Raw genomic sequence first — 19,299 nt, forward strand, 5'->3', positions numbered from 1 at the left:
GGAGGTTGAACCACTGGTAGTTGAGCAGTCTCTTGGTTAGAAGGACTTCTTGAGGGTTCAGATAAGATAAGTTCATCAAGTGCCACTGGTGGTGTGTTCTGCAGGTTGTGAGACTGAGAATGGACCTCATTCAGTGTTTGGTCCCTTATGACACCCGTTGCGTCTTCTTTACATGGATATGGTATTGGAAACAAGTCAAGCATGTTCTCCCCCTCTTGAGAGTGGTCCAGAGGTTGATTGAAGTAAGGCATTGGTTCCTCAAATCTTACATCTCTTGAAACAACCATTTTCCTAGTTGCGGGATTGTAACATTTGTAACCCTTTTGAGTGGAAGAGTAGCCCAAGAAAACACATTTGGCAGCTCGTGGTTCTAGCTTGTCACGTTTTTGTGCTTGAATGTGAACAAAGCATGTACATCCGAACACTCGTAAGTGTGACAAATCGATTTGTCTGCCTTTTAGGATCTCATAGGGTGATTTAAAATTCAAAACCTTACTGGGCAATCTATTGATAAGATATGCAGCATTGAGAACACCTTGAGACCAGAATTTTTTCGGCACATTCGAGTGAAACATCAGGGCCCTAGTTTTTTCAAGTAGGTCTCTATTCTTCCTTTCTGCTACCCCGTTTTGTTGGGGTGTTCCAACACAACTGGTTTGATGTAGTATGCCATGTGTGCTTAGATAATGAGACATATTATGGGACATATATTCAGAGCCATTATCTGATCGTAAGACATGAATATTTGAAGCAAATTAAGTGTTTACAAGTCTATGAAAATCTTGAAAAACATCCAACACTTCATTTTTAAATTTCAAAAGATATAACCAAGTTATCATTGTGAAATCATCCACAAAGGTTACAAAGTATTTGTATCCGTCAAAGGACTCTAGAACTAGTCCCCAAACATCGGAATGCATGATTTCAAAAGGATTACTAGCCCTAGATAGAGAGGAGGTGAAAGGTAATCTAGTGAATTTAGAAAAATGACACACATCACAAGAACTTGTAACCTTGCACAGGTTTGGAAACAAAAAGGATAGGACTTTATCAGAAGGATGTGCAAGGCGTCGGTGCCAAAGTTGTTGTTCCTGAATCAGGCTTGAGGTGACTTGAAAAGCCTTGGGAGTTTGAACATGCTGGAAAAGATAGTAAAGGCCGTTTAGAAAAAAAACCTTCACCAATCATCTTCTTGGTGGTGATATCCTGAAAAATCACAGTTTTTGGAAAGAAGATGGTAGTACAGTTTAGTGAGTTTGTGATTTTTCCAACAGATAAAAGCTGAAAAGGGAATGAAGGAACATATAGGGCCTCAAACTCGACATTACTAGAGATCAAATGTATTTTTCCTTTCCCTACAACCATGGCACCATTGCCATTAGCAACTGACACTTGGGATGGACGTGAAAGTTTTTTAAAATCATACAGATTTGTGGACTTATTGGTCATATGATCAGTGGCTCCTGAATCTATAATCCAATAATCATGCATATTACCTATTTTAAGAGCAGTTGAGAAGGATCGTAAGATACCTGGAATATCTTGTTGTGTCACGCCTTCTTTCCCAGCCAAAAAACCAGCAAACTGCCCAAGTAGAGCAGCTGGTTTGTTGTCAACATGACTGGTTGATCCTTCATTCTCCCCACCACCTTGTTTCTTGTGAAGGAAGGCAGCAAATTCATTTATCAGCATGGCCGGATTAGAGGTGAACATCTGTGCTTCCTCGGAATGAGAGGTCATGGTATGATTTGCCTTGGGTGATGAGTTTTGTGTTCCTCTAATGAAGCTCTTGTTGTTGTCCCTTGAATGCTTGGGCCTTAGTTCAGGGTGGAGAATCCAGCAATGATCTCGTGTATGTCCACCATTATCACAATCGCTACACTTCACAGTGGGTTTCTTTCCTTTATATCTCCTATCTTCACTAGCCTTGTGATTTGAGAAATATACCCTAGATTCTGGTATATTTGACTTTAATTCCACAGTCATGATTTTTCTGCGAGTTTCTTCCCTTTGGATAGTGGCACACACACTTAAGAATGAAGGAAGTTCAGGATTCATGAGAACATGACTCCTGAGATCTTCGTATTTAGAGCTCAAACTTGCTAAAAGCTGAAAGATTTTATCTTCCTCAGCTCTCTTGATCAACACGGCAGCGTCAATGGTGTGTGGCCGATAAACATTAAACTCATTCCACATTGTGGTCAACTTGCCAAGATGATGCACAAACGAGTTCCCTTCCTGTTGTAGACTAGCAATATCCTTCTTTAGCTGGAACACTCGAGCTGTGTTATTCTGATTTCCATACATCTCTTTGAGATTTTTCCAGAGAACATATGAAGATTCCGCATAACTGAAGATTTCTGCAATATTTCGATCCATAGAGTTGAGCAGCCATGACATGACCAGCTGGTCCTTGCACAGCCAATTATTGTAATCGGATGAGGACACATCAGGTGCTGGAATCACGCCATTAACATAACCAAGCTTCGATCGTCCTCCTAACGCAAGAGAGACAGCTCTCTCCCACGGGAGATAGTTGAACTCATTTAGTAGGACCGAACTGAGACGTTGATTTGGATTGATATCAACGTCTAGATGCGATGAAGAAGACGCAGCATGCGAGTTTACTTCTTCGCTATGCACGGAGCTCTCTTCAGCCATGATGGATAAGAAAGGGAAACAGGAAGATGGTACTCAGAAGCAGGTCGATAGAGATCACTGCTCTGATACCATATTGAATTTTCTGATTTGAATTGTAATACGTTTCATAGCATAGAAAGCCTTATGGGAAGGCTTTATAATACACAATACAAAGAAAGCTTTACACCCTTGTAACCGGATGCAACAGCACACATGCAGCAATAATACAAAGTAAAATGACCTCCCTGCTGTCAAGGAGTCAGCAATCACATGCAACATTCCTTTCTAGAGTGCACACCCTTGCTGCCTGCTGTCAAGGAGTCAGCAATCACATGCAACATTCCTTTCCAGAGTGCACACCCTTGCTGTCTTTCCTTTATGGCAATGATGACTATAGTTGTAATGATGGCAGGTTACACTTCCAATACAACATGGCCGGGGTTGGATTCTGGATAACCTAAATGTCTCTCATTTCGATTACAACTACTTGTTCTTGGCTTCCCTGAGCACTCTCAACTTGCTCTTCTTTCTGCTTGTTGCAAAGTACTTCGTTTAAATGCAGACACGACAGAATCAAAAGGCGACTTTGCCATGGAAACTTCGCCAAGCAAACCTTCAGCTCAAGCTTCTACTGAAGCCTCAAATGCTTTACTGGTAAGCTGACGAAAAGCTTCATGTCCAAGCTCTCACGCTCTCATGTGATATAAATTTGAAGAAAATTTCAAAAGCTAAACAGGCTATTATCGGGCAGATAACACAACAGTATCTAACTGCTAGAAGTGAATAATTCAAAATAATACTTGATATGAACAACAAAAATTCTCAGGAACTTCTAAATTTTGTCTGCAGAAGAATACACATCCTTAAAGGCATCTGAATCACTTTCGTAGAGACATCGGAGAAAATGCCGTAGAGAATGCATAAACCTAGCTACAAACTGAAATCTACATTTGGGACGTCAACATCTTATCAAACAGGTCCCTATCCAAGCACAAGACTACTAATAGTCTAATACAATGTACCAGAGACTATCGCATTGCTGTGTTTTGTCAACAGACAAAAGGCTGTAACTTGCATCTCGCAATTGATTCCAAGAGCCATGTGTGACCGATGATTTGTGATCCAATTTTTGCAGCTATATCCTGGGCCTCATTTGACCGTTGCCAAAGGATCGAAACTTCTTCCCCCAACTTACATCCTTCTGGTGGGTCGAGGTTGTATACAACTAGCGTCCTTGAAGCAGTCTGTTCAAGACAACTTCGTTCCAGCACTTCTTCTGAGCTGTTGAAAACTGTGCCTCCTGCTGCAATGATCAAATCTTGAAGGTCTTCCTTTCTATCCAGTACAAAATCACCGGCAAAATAGAAACTCAAACCATTAAAGAGATTTGGCTCCTGCAAGGGAAATAATCCAATATTTAAGATCAAGTAGTCACCAAAGATTTGCATAATTGAATCCAAAACTAAAAGGAAGGTGCTCGAAGTTGACCGTATAGCGTTAAACATGGTAATGGAGAAGCACACAATGACATTATTTAAGTTTAATTCATACAATCTGACTTTGCGCCCTCTATTTCCTTTTCCTAATCTGAACATTATAATTTGAAAATGCATAAACTGCCAACTGACTACTTGATAAAATGATTGTCTTATGTTAATGACATGGTATCGTAAATAAAAAAAAGTTTATTGGGCAGACATTTTAGTTGGACAGATGTATCAATGAAGGTGGTCACACACAAATTATTCATCAGAGGAACTTACGTTGTTTGTTGCCCGAAGCCTGCCAGTTTTTGGGCCATCACAGCATCCATAGTTATCAAGACTAACTTCATATGGTTCTTCATTCACATGATCTGTGGCTTCCATGCATGCTTTTACCCCTGCACCCATCAATAAACAGAAAACGAGGGAAAGACAGGTTAGGTGATAAAAATCAATTATTAAAACACCTCAGTTAAAAGTGGTTTTTTTTTTTAAACACTGGTCGTAATTTAGTCAAATAGTCATCCGTAAAAATGTAATTGAAGCAACAAGAATATCTGGGTATAGCTTACAGTCAATTTTCAGAATCCATCTTCCAGCCAAAATGGCCATGCAAGTTTTGAATGTCCTCACATATGCACCATCCCCATCCAGGGCTGCAATCACATGTGTAACATCTGGTCTCCAGGTCTTGGACACAGTTGCACCAATCTTCTCGGCAAACTTGATTAAAAGAAGCTGCACCATTCAGAGAAAATATATAAGTTTCTGATACAGCAAGGGAGACCTCTGGGTCTATGCCCAAAACCCAGGAGACTTAGTTCTACACTCCATCTCAACAATGTTCTCGTAAATGTTATTCATCATGAGATAAGACTTTATGCACTACAACCAGAATAGTTTATTAAAATTAAATCACAGATTACCAGATTCCTCAATTTTTGTTTACATGCAGATATATATAGAGAAAGTGAAAACAAATTAATAATTTGACCACAACCAGGTCAACAAAAGCCAAGCAAAGGAAGGATCAATATTATTGGAGAGATATTGTCTACGATTATACAAAGACAACTTTCCAAGTCTAAATAACATGAAACCAAGTGACGAATAAGAGGAGAAATTATTTTCAAACTAACCTTCTCTTCAGAAGACAAACCGGATGGGCATATGATCCATTGATTCACTTCATTTGGAGCTTCCACACTGTTAGACGGCGGACAGATTCTGTGTGGAGAATGAGGGAAAATCAGACATCAAATTAAACATTGAAAGAAAGAAGTAATATCGAACAGCAACGTTACAGAGAAAAAAAAATACTTTTGAAGCCTTTTCTTTGTACAAACTAACAATAGTAAATAAATCTTGAAGAGCCAAGAGTTAAATATAGGGACCAAAACACACAAAATCTGCTTCAATAAGAGAATGATGTCTTACTTGGGCTTCCCATAATTTGACTTCTCACTGGGAAATTTAGTTGAACTATGAGCTGGACAGAGCAGCAGAAAGTTTTCCTGTACAATGTTCAAAAGGAGAGCGTTAACTATTACTTAAGGCTTAAGGCGCTTAACAGACATTGGCCACCAAAACAAAACATATTAACTAATCTAAAAGGCTGTAATAAACAAAAGGACACGAGAAACAAATTGATTACAAATATATGCTACTACTTGTAAAAGAAGAGGATAGATACCTTGTCCCAACGACATTTAGAAATTTCAATTGCACAGGTAACGTGATAGCTTCTCCGGCAGGACTTCACAAAGCATCCCAATGCTGCTCCCTTTAGCCCACATTTGGTGCATTTTAGCTTCGCACCCCTTAACACTTCTGCCTTCAATCTCTTTACATTTTCACCTTCAAAATACACTTGCGGTGCCCTGCATTTCAAAATCCATAATATATTTATCTAGGAGCACATAGGTGACCAACAACAAATAGGTCAAAGTAAAATAACAATCATGTTATTGAAAAGGCAGAAGTGAAATAACAATAATGTTCCTACAGAATCAGCCCAAAAATTCCAAAAACAGAAAGTAATGTAGGTTCCATAATACTGCACTTTATATTGAATAATAAGTTTGATGAAAACAACTAGTTGAAAAGTTTATTATTGCTAAAATAGTAACTTAATGCCATTGACTGTGATGAGCTGAAATATTAAGTCAAAAGGTCAGTATAGAGGAATTTTTGTCTTTTTTTATATAAATTTGTTTCATTTTATAAGCAAAGGAAACATAGCATACGTTATACACTCATCTTTGAAAATACAAATATTTTCCGTATATTGTAAAGTACACAGAAAATCAAGAATATCTTCAGAAAAAAAATATTCATACGTGTACTATACATATTGTTAACTATGGTAGACCAAAAGTATCATCATTACTGCTTGAACATACCAATCAATGCATATTCTGTGAACATGTATAACATTTGAAGCATTTGCCTCATCTCCCTCAACCAGTCTCTCTTTAGAATAATGCAGCATTGGCCCTGTAACCTGAAATATTTCATCAATTCAATTGAGCCATATGTTACAAACTTACTATGTTACAAAAAGACACAAAGACTAACATATCAAAAGAGCAACTAACCACTGAGATTATAGAAGACTGGCAAAATGCACAAATTGTTCTCTTTGTGAATGATTCATTAGGAGCTGTACTGAACTTATGTTCGAGCTCGGAATAAGTTTCTGAAACTGGCTCATACTTTATTTTCTTTCTTAAATGACCATCAATTTCAGTTGCACAACTATCATGCCTTTTCTGCCCTACTCTACTGTCATCAATGTTGCTGATTGATTTCCTGACCAAAGAATTTTCTGAAATCTGAAGAAAGCATTACATAAGAAAAAATATACAAATAATCTCATTATAAGACAGTAACACACTATATCGTATTAGTAAATTTCGAAACTATTAAAACCTTACTTGCTCACAGGGCTGACCACAGCTATCATTATCTGAACATTTGGCATCACCAAATGAAGGAGGACTGTTGGGCAATGACTGTGCTGCATGATTCATGCCTCTTTCTACAGTCATGCACTCTTCAAGTCCACCAGCTCTTATTTGAGAACTTGGTAGCTGTAAAATGGGATTTCCCATTCCGCTTCTAGCAAAATCTAATACCTTGCCATTAGCATCTATTGGCATGCTACAGTTTTCTAATTTGCCATTCTTGCCAACTCCATCAGCAACAGAACGATTCAGACTACAAGGAGCCCAAACTCGTTCATGAGCACTCGACGAATAGATGGATTGTCCACTGTTTGAATTACCAACCTGGTCATTGTCAAATGGTTCTTTAGCAATTGTACCAGCAAAACTGATAAAAGGCGAAATGGGGTTTTGCTCCAAAATGGTTCTAACATCTGCATTGATCAAATCAATCCACACAAAAAGATAAAACATTATTGTCTGCACAGAGCTTAAACACCAAATTAACTTCCAAATAAGTGTGTTTACATATTAAGTTTGTACCAGAAGAAACGGGCTGCAACAAATTGGCGCAGAAAGACGCATCCAAGCTTTTATAGATGGCTACTATGTTTTCCATGAATGGCACAGGCCTGAGATCTGTCAGTCCACAAAACCATTGCATCAGACATTAGCTTTAATTACTTGTTTCCATAATAAACTGTTTTGGGAATTTCTAAATTAATTTCCTAGCAAAATCCTCCACCAAAAACGACTATTTCAGGCATAAATAAAACTAAGTTTCTCTTCGCAAAAAAATAAAAAAAATTAAAAAAATAAAAAAATAAAAAAATAAAAAAATAAATACTAGCTTTCAATCATAAAACTAATCAAAGGCGGCCAAAAATATACCTCGATCCGCAACCTCAGCTTTACAAACAGGGCAACTCGAACTGGGTATGCAGGAACTGCAACCAATTTAAAATCCCAGTACAGATAAAACGCTAAAGTAAGAATCTTGAGAGAGAAAACGATCAAGTTATTAGGAGAAAAAAAAATAAGAGGAGAGAGAGAAGACGCACTTGCAGAAAATGTGATTGCATGGAAGTAGTGTCGGCCGATTAAGCAAATTCAAGCTGAAATCAACAATAAAAACACAAAAAACGAAAACCCATTTCTGATAAACCACGTTTGCTTCAAATAAATCAAAGTAAAATTCGAAAACGTGAAAATTTGAGGAAAAAAATGAAATGAAATTTAGGGAAGCGAATCGAACCAGAGCGGGCACTTGAGCTCGAGGCCCAGTTTCTGAAAATGAAGAACCCATGGGTTCATCGTCGACCTGGTACTGCTACTGTCGCTGCACTTAGGGTTAGGGTTTGCGTCCGCCATTGAAACGAAGGTTCGGAAACTCAGAGAGTTCCATAGAAAACTCTAAGTGAGCTCTTCTGGAGGAGCATGTAGTATTTATGAGATGTCGTTTCAGGGTGTGTGTTGGAATGGCAGAAAACACGTGGACGGTGTTGATTTGTTAGGGGAAGGGGCAATGGGCGGGGTGATAGATTTGAGTCAAACGCTGACGTTTCAAGCTCGCGCGCTTTTCCAGATTTGGTTTTTAAAGCCTCCCGCCTGCGCTGTTCGATCTCACCGACATTTTGACTTTTCCGTTTACTAGTCAGTTGTTCCAGATATATACTTCTCACGAGATGAAGGAAATTGAATCAGCATCAAAATTGAAAGGTACGATCGATTTTCATCATTGTAGTAAAGCGTCTTGTGCAACAGTCATTCATACTAGATTAATGACGATGTGATATTATTTTATGAGTTAAAAAACGTTGCAATTGAAATTTTCTTTTTTCTTTATCATATTTTTAAAATATTTATTCAATTTAAAGATTGTTTAGCCATTTATATAAATTAATAAAATTGATAGTTCATCATAATAATAACTGCAATTTATGTGGATGACCAAATGATTTTTAAATTAAATGAATGTTTATGTAGATCTTTAAATAATAATAATCTGTATATAAAATAATTGTTTTGTCATCATTTAAAATGAAAGAGTTTTTGTATATAAGAAGTCTAGTACTACCATATAAAGTTAGAGATTTCTTTTCAAAACGTTTTTTTATACAACAATATTTACACTAAATGTGAACAAATAAAATAATATCGAATTTATCATCACAAACTTGAATCAGTTGGATATTATCGCTTGTTAATTAACACTTTTAACTGTGCTTTTTGTGTGACCACTAATATCATAGGGGTAGCTTAAAACATCTTAATGTAAAAATACGTTGTCAAGTGCTTTCCTGATCAAAATCAAGATGTTTTTCCGAAAAAACAGTTTTATAATGCAAAAGCACTTATCACCAAAAGCGGGCAGTTCTAGATGCACATTCTATATCAGGAGCAGGAGCACGGCGTCGTTTCGGGAAAAGAAACAGGGTGAAGCAGAAAGAAAGGGACTTGGGGCCAATAGGCAAAAAGAGCTTTCAACTCCCAAACTCCCCAAATCGAATGGCGTCATAAAAAGACAGAGTTGCAATTTCCTTCTTTCCAAACCGTCAAATGGCGATGCGAGCACCGTCTTACAACCACCACGTCACGGCGTTTCTTCTCCTCCTCCTCCTTCTTCCTCCACTCTTCCATGGCGTCGGAGGAGACTGGAGCGGCGACTACTCCAAACTCTCTGGTATTATAATCCCTGGCTTGGCCTCCACGCAGCTCCGCGCCTGGTCGATCCTCGACTGCCCTTACTCTCCTCTCGATTTCAACCCTCTCGATTTGGTCTGGCTCGACACAACCAAAGTTCGTCTCTCTCTCTTTCTCTCTGCTTTCGATTTTCCGAAAGCTCCGGTTTCTTCAAATTTCTGATGATTTTTGTGCGTTGCAGCTTCTCTCCGCCGTGAACTGCTGGCTGAAATGTATGCTTCTCGACCAGTACAACCAAACGGATCACCCGCAATGCAAGTCCCGGCCCGATAGCGGCCTTTCGGCCATCACGGAGCTCGATCCTGGCTACATAACAGGCAAATGCATTTCTGAATCATATTTTCAAGCTCGTTGCTTTGTTTCTTTTCTTAATCTTTTCGGAACAGGTCCGCTTTCTTCGGTGTGGAAAGAATGGGTGAAATGGTGTATTGAATTGGGAATCGAGGCAAATGCAATCATTGCTGTGCCGTACGACTGGAGGCTGTCGCCGTCTAAGCTCGAGGAGCGAGACCTTTACTTTCACAAGCTAAAGTTTGTATTTTTATCTGAAGTTCATGCTGTTTTTTACTAATTATTTTTATGTTCTTCTATGAATTCTTCGTTTCGTTACTTCCGCATTGATACAATATCCAGAAGTGTTAGTGTCAAATGATGTTCATATGCTAACTTGTTAATTATGCTTGGACTTTTCATCATTTGAAAAAAAAAATTAAAAATTAAAAATGCAGATTAACATTTGAAACGGCGCTGAAACTTCGAGGAGGACCCTCGGTAGTGTTTGCCCATTCGCTAGGGAATCATGTCTTCCGCTACTTTTTGGAATGGTTAAAGCTGGAAATTGCACCAAAGCATTATATCCAATGGCTGGATGAGCACATTCATGCCTATTTTGCCGTTGGTACGGTTGGTTTGCATCAAAATCTGTTTACTTTGAAAGTTTTGTTGCTTAGAATCATGTGTTCTACTTATCTAGTTTGTTTTGTTGACTTCGTTCCAGGAGCTCCACTTCTTGGTGCAGTTGAGGCAGTCAAAGGAACACTTTCTGGATTAACATTTGGCCTTCCTATTTCTGAGGTACCCGTTTTTGCTCGTTGATAAACCTCCTCAAAAATAGTTTGTTTATTTTTCTTTTTTCTTTACTCCTCCAAGGTGGAAGTGTAGCTTTTGTTTTACTTTTTATTTAGTATTTGTTAATGGCTTATGGAAAAAATAAAACAAACCAATTGTTGTTTCTTCAGTCATTACGCTTCAGATATGTAAATACATGTAAGAATTCCCAAAATTATATCATCTTGATCATGCTCTGTAAACTCAAGGGAAAATAAATGCATATGACAATCAGTTAAAATCACTGTTCATGCCTATCTTGTTTGGAAATAGTGGATATTCATGATAATTTCTTTTAGATGCAGTTTCATGTTTTAACATGGTTCATGTTTTATATGTTTCGGTTATCAGGGCACAGCTCGGTTGATGGTCAATTCATTTGCTTCTACGTTATGGATGTTGCCATTTTCAAAGTATTGCAGGGCAGATAATACATACTGGAAACATTTCTCGGTGGATATCAGGGACAAGAGTGGTCATCATAATTATCACTGTGATGACAGGGAATTTCACTTTAACTTTTCTGGATGGCCAACAAATATTATCAATATTGAAATTCCTTCAATCCCTGGTAAAATTTTGATCATGATGCATATTTTTTGGTTGTGATGTTGTTTTTCATAGGTACTCTTTGCATCTTATGTTGACAGGATTTGGAGCGTATCCATCAGTTACAGAAATAGCTGAGGCTAACTTGTCTAGCATAGAATGTGGACTTCCTACCCAATTGTCTTTCTCTGCTCGCGAAATATCAGATGGGACCTTTTTCAAAGCAATAGAGGATTATGACCCAGACATGAAGAGGATTTTGCATCAATTAAAGAAGTGAGTAGTTTGATATATAATCATAATGAAGTATCATTTTGCTCGCTTGTTTTTCTGACATTGGATGCCTTTGTGTAACAACTTTTGTTGTTCATGTTGCTGGGTCGAAACTTAATCCTTTACAACTTCTAGACTTCAGTTTCTTTGTGTTAGTGGCATGAACTTCAAGTTGTCGTCAATAGTTTCATCGATTAGTTAACTTAGTGTTCCAGTACCTAGGGTAGGCAACACCATTAAATGCCATTGGCAAAGGACACCTTTTGCCATACAATATGTAGTTCTTTTTCATTGTATATCCTTATTTTCTTTTCCAATATTTTACCGGGTGGACATCAAGGATTAAGCTATCTTGACTGTAGTTCCCGGGTTCTGTATGGATAAATGATCTCTGTTATGCATGTTGCCCCTTAACTTTCTGCTTCTATTTAAAAATAAAAATAAAAATGTTTTGACCTTTTTTCAAGCATATAAAATGTTGTTGTCTGTCTCAGCTTTCCAACTGCACTGTTTTTTCAGGTTATATCATGATGATCCAGTTTTAAATCCGCTTTCACCATGGGACAGGCCACCTCTAAAAAATATATTTTGTATCTACGGAACAGACTTGAAAACTGAGGTATATTTTCCATGTCGTAGCGAATAGTATATTTCTTTTTGTCATGACTGAAGCAACTTCACATAATTGGCGTTCTTGTTTGTTTTTAGTTGCAGGTTTCCTATCAAAGTAGTGAATTTGGAAATATAACTTTTGTGTGCTTTGTTTCATAGTATTTTCCATGCTTGAAATAATTCTATTTTATTATTACCAAGTCATATTTGCTTATAAGATGCACTTGCTGCTACTCTTCAGATTCATTATTCAATAGGTTTTAACAACAATAAGAAAAGCTGCTAGATTCTATTCATCCTAAGATATCTTTTTCTTATGACTAGGGATTTGTTGGTGCCTGTTCTACATTTAGCTGGTAACGGTGTTCTGGTGAATGATAGTTTTGGTATCTTGGCATGGAAAAACAGGTTGGTTACTATTTTGCACCAAGTGGCAAGCCCTACCCTGATAATTGGATCATTACCGATGTGATTTATGAGCTTGAAGGTTCCTTGTTCTCAAGGTAAGTTTCTTCCTTATTTTATTATTTCCATACTACACACAAGCACACCTGGTGCATGTATGCTTGAATACATTTACTGCAAACGCATCATCAAATGTTATATGTACTTAACTGGTAGGTCTCTTTCTCCTTCTGTATGTGACTATGTGGTAAAACATCACGAGGTGTTGACTTTATCGCATAAGCAAAGCAGATGGAGATCAACATATTATTATTTCTTTATCTGTCAATTAACTAATTATTGTACAAATGGGGTTTTGAAAAATGACATACGTTCAGAGTGTTACAGTCCTATTTGAAAACTCCACAGTTGATAATTCCATAATATTCTTTTAGGTCAGGGAATCTTGTCGATGGAAATGCAGGAGCTTCAAGCGGGGATGAGACTGTGAGTTAAAACTTCTTACATGCAAGCATGGTTCAAGTTAGATTCTCCTGCTTCATTATTGTTTTCTTAGCCTGGTTTTGGAATAGCATACTCAGCATTTTGTAAACACGATATTTAACAGGTCCCGTACCATTCTCTTTCTTGGTGCAAGAATTGGCTTGGACCAAAAGTAAACATAACTAGAGCGCCTCAGGTATTTGTCTTTCCTTTGAGTCATATGAGTTTGTCTGAAATAACTCATTTCATTTGTCTGTTTAGGAAAAGAAAATGAGAATATTCATCAGTAAGTTTGATGTGCTTCTTCACCGGTAAAGTGGCCTTGTATGTGAGTTTTTATTATTCGTTTTCCCAATCTTGTAGTCAGAGCATGATGGTTCTGATGTGCAAGTGGAGTTGAATGTGGAACATCATCATGAAGAAGATATATTGCCCAACATGACAAGGTTGCCGAGGGTCAAGTACATAACTTTCTATGAAGATTCTGAAAGTATACCAGGAAAAAGGACGGCAGTCTGGGAGATAGACAAAGGTTTCCAGTTTCCACTCTCTTGTAATTATTCTATGATTATTTGTTGCATATAAATAAGAGTTCTTGTATAATTTACCATCTTTGGTAACACTGTCTTAATGTAGCGAATCATAGGAACATTGTTAGGTCCCCGGTTTTAATGAGAGAGTTGTGGCTTCAAATGTGGCATGATATCCATCCCGATGCAAAATCAGCATTTGTTACTAAAGGTGAATGCTTCTTCTCTTCTTCGTCTTCTGTCTCCTCCTCCCTTCGAGCAGTGTTGCTGTCTTTCTGACATATAAAATCTGCAACAGCCAAGCGTGGACCTCTGAGGGATGAGGACTGTTATTGGGATTATGGAAAAGCTCGATGTGCATGGACAGATTACTGTGAATATAGGTTTGTTGTTTTATAAACTCACAAGTCTTTTCCAAAAGTTTAAGTTTTCCTTTTCACCCCTTAATTTTCAAGCTTGATGATGCAGATACCTTTTCGGAGATGTCCATTTAGGACAGAGCTGTAGGTTGAAGAATTCTTCAGCAGATCTTCTTTCGCATTATTTGTAGATTAGGAGGTATCTCTTTCTTCTTTATCTTCTCTCTAAAAGATTAGTTCTGCATAAATCAGACTATACCCCTGTATCATTGTTATCCAACAATTTTAAATTGGAATGTATTATTTACTGTAACCTTAACTATTCTGATGATATTTTCGAGATTGGAGGCACATACCGTTCACATATGAGTGGTCTCATTCGTCTCCCGAAAAACTCTCAACAGTTGAGCAATTCCCTTTTGTATCAAGCAAAGTCGGGACTGCATCTCAGATCTCCAGAAGGCTTGATGATTTTGTTGGTAGAACCTAACTCGGCGCCTCAGCTTTGTCTTCAGTCGATTTTTGCAGCTGGAGGACTGCATTGCTGAATCTAATTTGCTCGCCGCTCAGCCCTCCCAAACTCTGTCACCGCTGTATACTTTTATTTTGTGCTTAACCTAGTCTGTTATGAGATTCTTGCCAATAAATGTGTTTTGTTTACTTGTATTACTACTAAACCACATACAGATAAAGACGTATTGAACTAGAGTATGTCGATCTTCGAGATCCCACTGAACTAGGTCTTAACATTTGCATTTACAGAATACAATGTCATTCTTCTACATTTTGTATGTACGTGTTGGAAAATTTTCTCGAAATGTGATGGTTTGGGGAGGATTTTGTACCTTTAAATCCATAAACGTTATCTTGCAGCCTTTCAAGTAACTAGAAATCCTTGTTGAACATTTGCTTAGTTGAGAAGAACTCAAGCGAAGAAAACTGATTCTCTACTGCCGTTTTTCGTTTAACTTCGAGTATTCCGACGATACTTCCATGACATCCCGGAGAAAAACAGAGACGGGTTCAAAGTTCAAACAGCAATGGTATGCAAAATTCTACATTGTGTCACAAGCCAAAGGAAACAGAACAATAATTCAGTTTTACATTTGCATCAATTACCCCTACAAGGAAAACGCTTATACAACAAAGATGTGTGGTTCAAGGATGAAAGAAATATAGGGGGGTAAAGAGGAAGAAACAAATCTAAAGATGCCGGATCTTCCGAAAGATTTCAGCAATCAGCCCTTTTTGATCTCGAAGGAGTAGTGAAGTTCCATATGGCATCTCCTGTCATCGTCTTCAAACTGCATAAAATTGAAACGGAGAAGAAACATCAATACATATTTTGTTATACTACTGAAACCCTAGTAATATTACGACTGATGTCACCACTGCAAAATTAAGAGATCTCAAAATAGGCACCTCTTCTCCTTCTAATCGAAATGTGAATGAACAAGCCGTTGATTGTTAATCGAAATATAAAAGAAAGAACGAGGTTTCATATTATTTACACAGTTTTCAATCTCAAATTGAGCTCGCTGCATGAAAATACGCATTGTTGAATAAACACATGTGCTAACTGCCACGCACCTTAAGCTTTGCTGCATATATGCCCCTTGCAAGCAACCCAGATGGAGTGGTCTCCTCTTCCAAAGTGTGCACATATGGTTCTTTGTTAGGAGCAAACGTACCCAACATGCCTTTGCTCTGATCGACTGACACATGATAGAGTTAAAAAAAAATTGGTATAACGGTTAGCAAACAGAACATAAACCTAATCACGGGTGGCGCAAATAGCATTCTATGCTATACTAGTCTTACCTCCTTCTACATTAACGTGTTGTTAACATTTTTCAGTAGTATAATTACGTTACTGCCTTCAAGGTTTAGCCAAAAGTTTCATCAGCTTTCAACCATCTCTATTTGCGCTTAAAACATCTAGACAAGATGATAAAACACTATTAACTACCTTGGAGTCCTCCCTTCCACACTGTGTTGGAGTAGATAAGGCCAGAAACAATGTTGTGCAGAACGCTAAATGTTAGCTTAAGGCGATATTGAGATCCCTCTTGCAATGTAAACAGGACATGGTTGATCTGATTTTCCTGCAACAGGTAAGGGAGTAGTGATTTCCCCGAAGTCATCAGAGAGGATTCCGATGGAGTGAAATTTGACTTCAGGTTCCATTTGGCCTAATCAAAGTCCAAACAAAAGACTCTTAGAAAAAACATAAGACAACAGATTCAAAAACCACAACAAAGTAGCTGTGGAATAAAGAAGCGAGTATCAAAGAAACACGAAAAACAAACCATTCAAATCGCTTTCCATTTCCAAGCAACCGAGCAGTTTCTCTTTCCACCTCCTTAAGCTTTCATCATCCTGTCCAGCCAAGTAGCTTCAAACTTGAATTGGTAAACTCCAAACACTTTGATTTTCCATTTCACACAAACTAACTAATTGATCTAATTGGATTGGACATAAATGAGATTAAAAATTCAAAAAATGCTAGGGCAATGGCAGGAGTCACACATTCAGAAAGCTAAGAAAATGAGATCAGAAAAAAGTAAAGACCATTTTCTTTTCTTTTTCTGCAGCTTCTGAGATACCAAACACAACCATCATTTGGGTTCCAAGAAAATTCCCAAAGAACCCATTACAAATATTCAATCAAACAATAATCCAATTAATTAAGCAAGATTAAAACAAACCCAAATTCTTTACCAAAAGAGAGAAGAATCAAGAGAGTACCTTGTCTTTCTCAATCTGTTCCTTGAGAGAAACCAAAGGCCCAGAACAAAACCACCAGCAGCAGCAACCCCATTACTCTTATTATCTTCTTCCTCTTCTTCTTCCCCAACATCACAAAAAGCACTCAGCTTTTCAGCCATTTCCTTCTGCTTTTCTTGTCTTCCTCTTCCCTGATCACTTACAGCCCCAGCTGATGAAAACCCACCTGACGATGATGCCCCTGCTTCATCTGCCCTCTTCCCTCCCTCCATCTCTCTCTCTCCCCCACTCCCCAGACTGAGACACTGGGTGCGGTATTCAGAAGAGTAAACAATGACAGAAAAAAGGAAGGGATTATGATTGAAGTGGGGGCAATAAATACGTATAAAGTTGGATATACTGTCTGTTCGTTGGAATAAATTTTTCAGTGCGATCAAAACACGAATAGTACATTGCGTGTTATTATACAAATAGTAGGATATGTATATTAAAAATTAGTAATTTAAATATTAAAATTTTGTAGCACTTATATAAAAGCACGTGGTGTACCACTTATGTTCCGGTCATAAAAAAATTTGGGAAATTTGGAAATATAACTAAAATTTAGACCCCATGTAGAATTATAACCAGCATTTTAATTTTATGATAATTATAACCAAAAATTGATGTAAAAGTACTGATATATCTTTAATGTTAGGGTTTCTCATAACAACCAAAATCCAACTTATAATATTATAGATTTGAATATAGATGGATATTTAAACTACCTTCATATGTCTAGGATCTTTAACTATACCTTTAGATATCTGCAACCTTTAAACCAGAATAAAAGCATGAATTAAAACAGCTTCCATGGAAAACATAAAAAAATCAAAGAACTTGGAAGATTAAAATATAGAGAAAACCATTGATTTTGTGAAAATGGGAGCTTTGAAAGCGTGGCCTTTCTAGAAAATGAGTAAAACATAAATTCAGATCAAATAAATATACCACGGAAAATCCTCTAGGTGCCAGTGTGAAGTAAAACATTTTTTTCAAGCATAACTCTCAATGTGATGAGGAGGGAAATTGTCCTCCACCCGTTGTCCTTGCCTTCCTGCTGCTTATGGAGTCAAATTTTGTTTGGCCACCAAAATCTCTAATTCTTGCAAAGGCATAGAAAGGATACGGCAAAAATGTTGCTAGTTTTGCCTTTTGATTCATGCTTTCATTGTGCAGAAATCCGGAAGGTTGCAGGAAGTAGTTCAAAAGTTGCAAAGAATAATGAAAATAAAAAAGCCATAGAGATTAATTCCTCCTAATAAGGTTGTTTAAAGGTTGTGTTTTGGTTGTTGTGAGAAACCCTAATATTTAGGGTATATTAGTACCTTTACGTCAAATTTTGATCATAATTGTCATAAATGGTTATAATTTTATATTGGGTCTAAACTTTGGTTATTTTCCAAATTTCCCAAAAAAAAAGGAAGTGTTATTGGCATTCCAAAAATCTCATTCTACACTTCTCACAATTGTATTTTTCTTTCCTAATATAGAAAGTTTGGAATGTATAATGAAATTTTTAGAATGTTAATAACAATTCTAAAAAAAAATTCGTTCACTGGACCGATCAAACCTCCAACAAAAATAAACCTATATACGTAATGTCCTTTTACCCACCTAAGTTAGGGCACTATTGGCTTTTGACCGTTTTATTCTTCAATTAAATCTATTTCACAATATTTTTTCTAGAATTTTAACGAAAAGTTTTATATACTGTTTATTTTAACGAAAAATCACATTTTTATACTAAAAAATCAATATAGTACTATTCATTTTATCCTTTATTTTATCATTTTAATTAAAACTCAAAATTTTCAAATATTTTTCATTAATTTTCTCTCTTTTTTCTCGTAGAAGTCTGATGATTATTTTGAAGTTCTATAATAACACTTTTACCAACAAAACCGCAGATTACACTTTCTTCTTCTCTCGATCCGAAAAAATAAAAAAATAAAAAAACTTTGGAATCGAACTATCTGGACGAGCATTTTGTGGACTATTGCGCTCGGTTGTCCTCATCTGGTAGTGTAAAGTCAATATATGTGTGATGTGCTTTTCTTTCATTTTTTATATTTGACATATCATGCGCTTTACAACCTATAAAGAATAAAAAATGAATGAATCCCGCGTTAAAATCAATTATCTAATGCTTGAACATCTAGGCATCATTACCCAGGAAAAACTTTTATCTGCTACATCAGCAATCTCTATTCATAACTTTCCTCGATTCCAAGTAAGTAACATGCGATGAAACTGAGTTGTTGAAAAGAGAAATGAGTCGGCAATGGGCTTCTGAGAAAGAATCGACCTGCCATACCGAACAGGATGAGGCAACCGTTAGGCCTTGAATTCCATAGTTGAGTTAATCTAGTAATCCGACTTAAAAATATTTGTTACGTATACAATAATATTTGTATTAAGGAAGAGAGGTTTTGGGCTAAGA

General features: G+C 37.1%; 2 protein-coding genes and 1 pseudogene across 4 annotated transcripts; 1 reads left to right on the top strand and 2 right to left on the bottom strand.

Moving 5' to 3' along the window:
* Positions 1 to 3,407: 3,407 nt before the first annotated feature.
* LOC103958840 (BRCA1-associated RING domain protein 1) lies at positions 3,408 to 8,490 on the bottom strand. Its single transcript, XM_009371155.2, has 13 exons — positions 8,325 to 8,490; positions 8,131 to 8,184; positions 7,961 to 8,016; positions 7,613 to 7,708; positions 7,061 to 7,503; positions 6,722 to 6,958; positions 6,527 to 6,627; positions 5,818 to 6,004; positions 5,562 to 5,638; positions 5,264 to 5,351; positions 4,697 to 4,862; positions 4,404 to 4,522; positions 3,408 to 4,034 (listed from the first exon to the last, which is right to left on the bottom strand). Exons 1-13 carry the CDS (start codon positions 8,438 to 8,440, stop codon positions 3,690 to 3,692), a joined length of 2,085 nt encoding a protein of 694 aa, XP_009369430.2. The 5' UTR covers positions 8,441 to 8,490; the 3' UTR covers positions 3,408 to 3,689.
* Positions 8,491 to 9,544: 1,054 nt separating this feature from the next.
* On the top strand, positions 9,545 to 14,872 carry LOC103958843 (phospholipid--sterol O-acyltransferase-like). 3 transcript variants are annotated; one of them, XM_009371158.2, is made up of 16 exons: positions 9,546 to 9,868; positions 9,954 to 10,089; positions 10,159 to 10,303; positions 10,501 to 10,670; positions 10,770 to 10,846; positions 11,231 to 11,450; positions 11,530 to 11,704; positions 12,221 to 12,320; positions 12,722 to 12,816; positions 13,153 to 13,204; positions 13,326 to 13,397; positions 13,565 to 13,733; positions 13,838 to 13,942; positions 14,030 to 14,114; positions 14,200 to 14,289; positions 14,432 to 14,872. In XM_009371158.2, exons 1-15 carry the CDS (start codon positions 9,629 to 9,631, stop codon positions 14,279 to 14,281), a joined length of 1,923 nt encoding a protein of 640 aa, XP_009369433.2. In that variant the 5' UTR covers positions 9,546 to 9,628; the 3' UTR covers positions 14,282 to 14,289; positions 14,432 to 14,872. The 3 variants fall into 3 exon arrangements, 2 of the variants coding, with proteins under 2 accessions (XP_009369432.2, XP_009369433.2); XM_009371157.2 differs by having other exon boundaries at positions 9,545 to 9,868; positions 9,954 to 10,303; XR_668958.2 differs by lacking the exons at positions 14,200 to 14,289; positions 14,432 to 14,872 and having other exon boundaries at positions 9,545 to 9,868; positions 13,848 to 13,942.
* Positions 14,873 to 15,112: 240 nt separating this feature from the next.
* Positions 15,113 to 17,158, bottom strand: LOC103958841 (annotated as a pseudogene).
* Between the last annotated feature and the right edge of the window lie 2,141 nt (positions 17,159 to 19,299).

This window comes from the organism of the source record quoted next, unplaced genomic scaffold (genome assembly GCF_019419815.1).
Source record: "Pyrus x bretschneideri cultivar Hongxiangsu unplaced genomic scaffold, Pyrus_bretschneideri_v1 Contig7, whole genome shotgun sequence".
NCBI lineage: Eukaryota > Viridiplantae > Streptophyta > Magnoliopsida > Rosales > Rosaceae > Pyrus > Pyrus x bretschneideri.

What these genes read in the sequence shown, in the direction of transcription:
- LOC103958840 (XM_009371155.2), bottom strand. Translation starts at nt 8,440, where the DNA reads ATGGCGGACGCAAACCCTAACCCTAAGTGCAGCGACAGTAGCAGTACC. An exon ending in TGCAATCACATTTTCTGCAA is followed by an intron (nt 8,017 to 8,130) that starts GTGCGTCTTCTC and finishes AATTGGTTGCAG; the next exon opens with TTCCTGCATACCCAGTTCGA. An exon ending in GTTTGTCTTCTGAAGAGAAG is followed by an intron (nt 4,863 to 5,263) that starts GTTAGTTTGAAA and finishes TGAATGGTGCAG; the next exon opens with CTTCTTTTAATCAAGTTTGC.
- LOC103958843 (XM_009371157.2), top strand. Translation starts at nt 9,629, where the DNA reads ATGGCGATGCGAGCACCGTCTTACAACCACCACGTCACGGCGTTTCTT. An exon ending in TCATGCCTATTTTGCCGTTG is followed by an intron (nt 10,671 to 10,769) that starts GTACGGTTGGTT and finishes ACTTCGTTCCAG; the next exon opens with GAGCTCCACTTCTTGGTGCA. An exon ending in ATCAGCATTTGTTACTAAAG is followed by an intron (nt 13,943 to 14,029) that starts GTGAATGCTTCT and finishes AATCTGCAACAG; the next exon opens with CCAAGCGTGGACCTCTGAGG.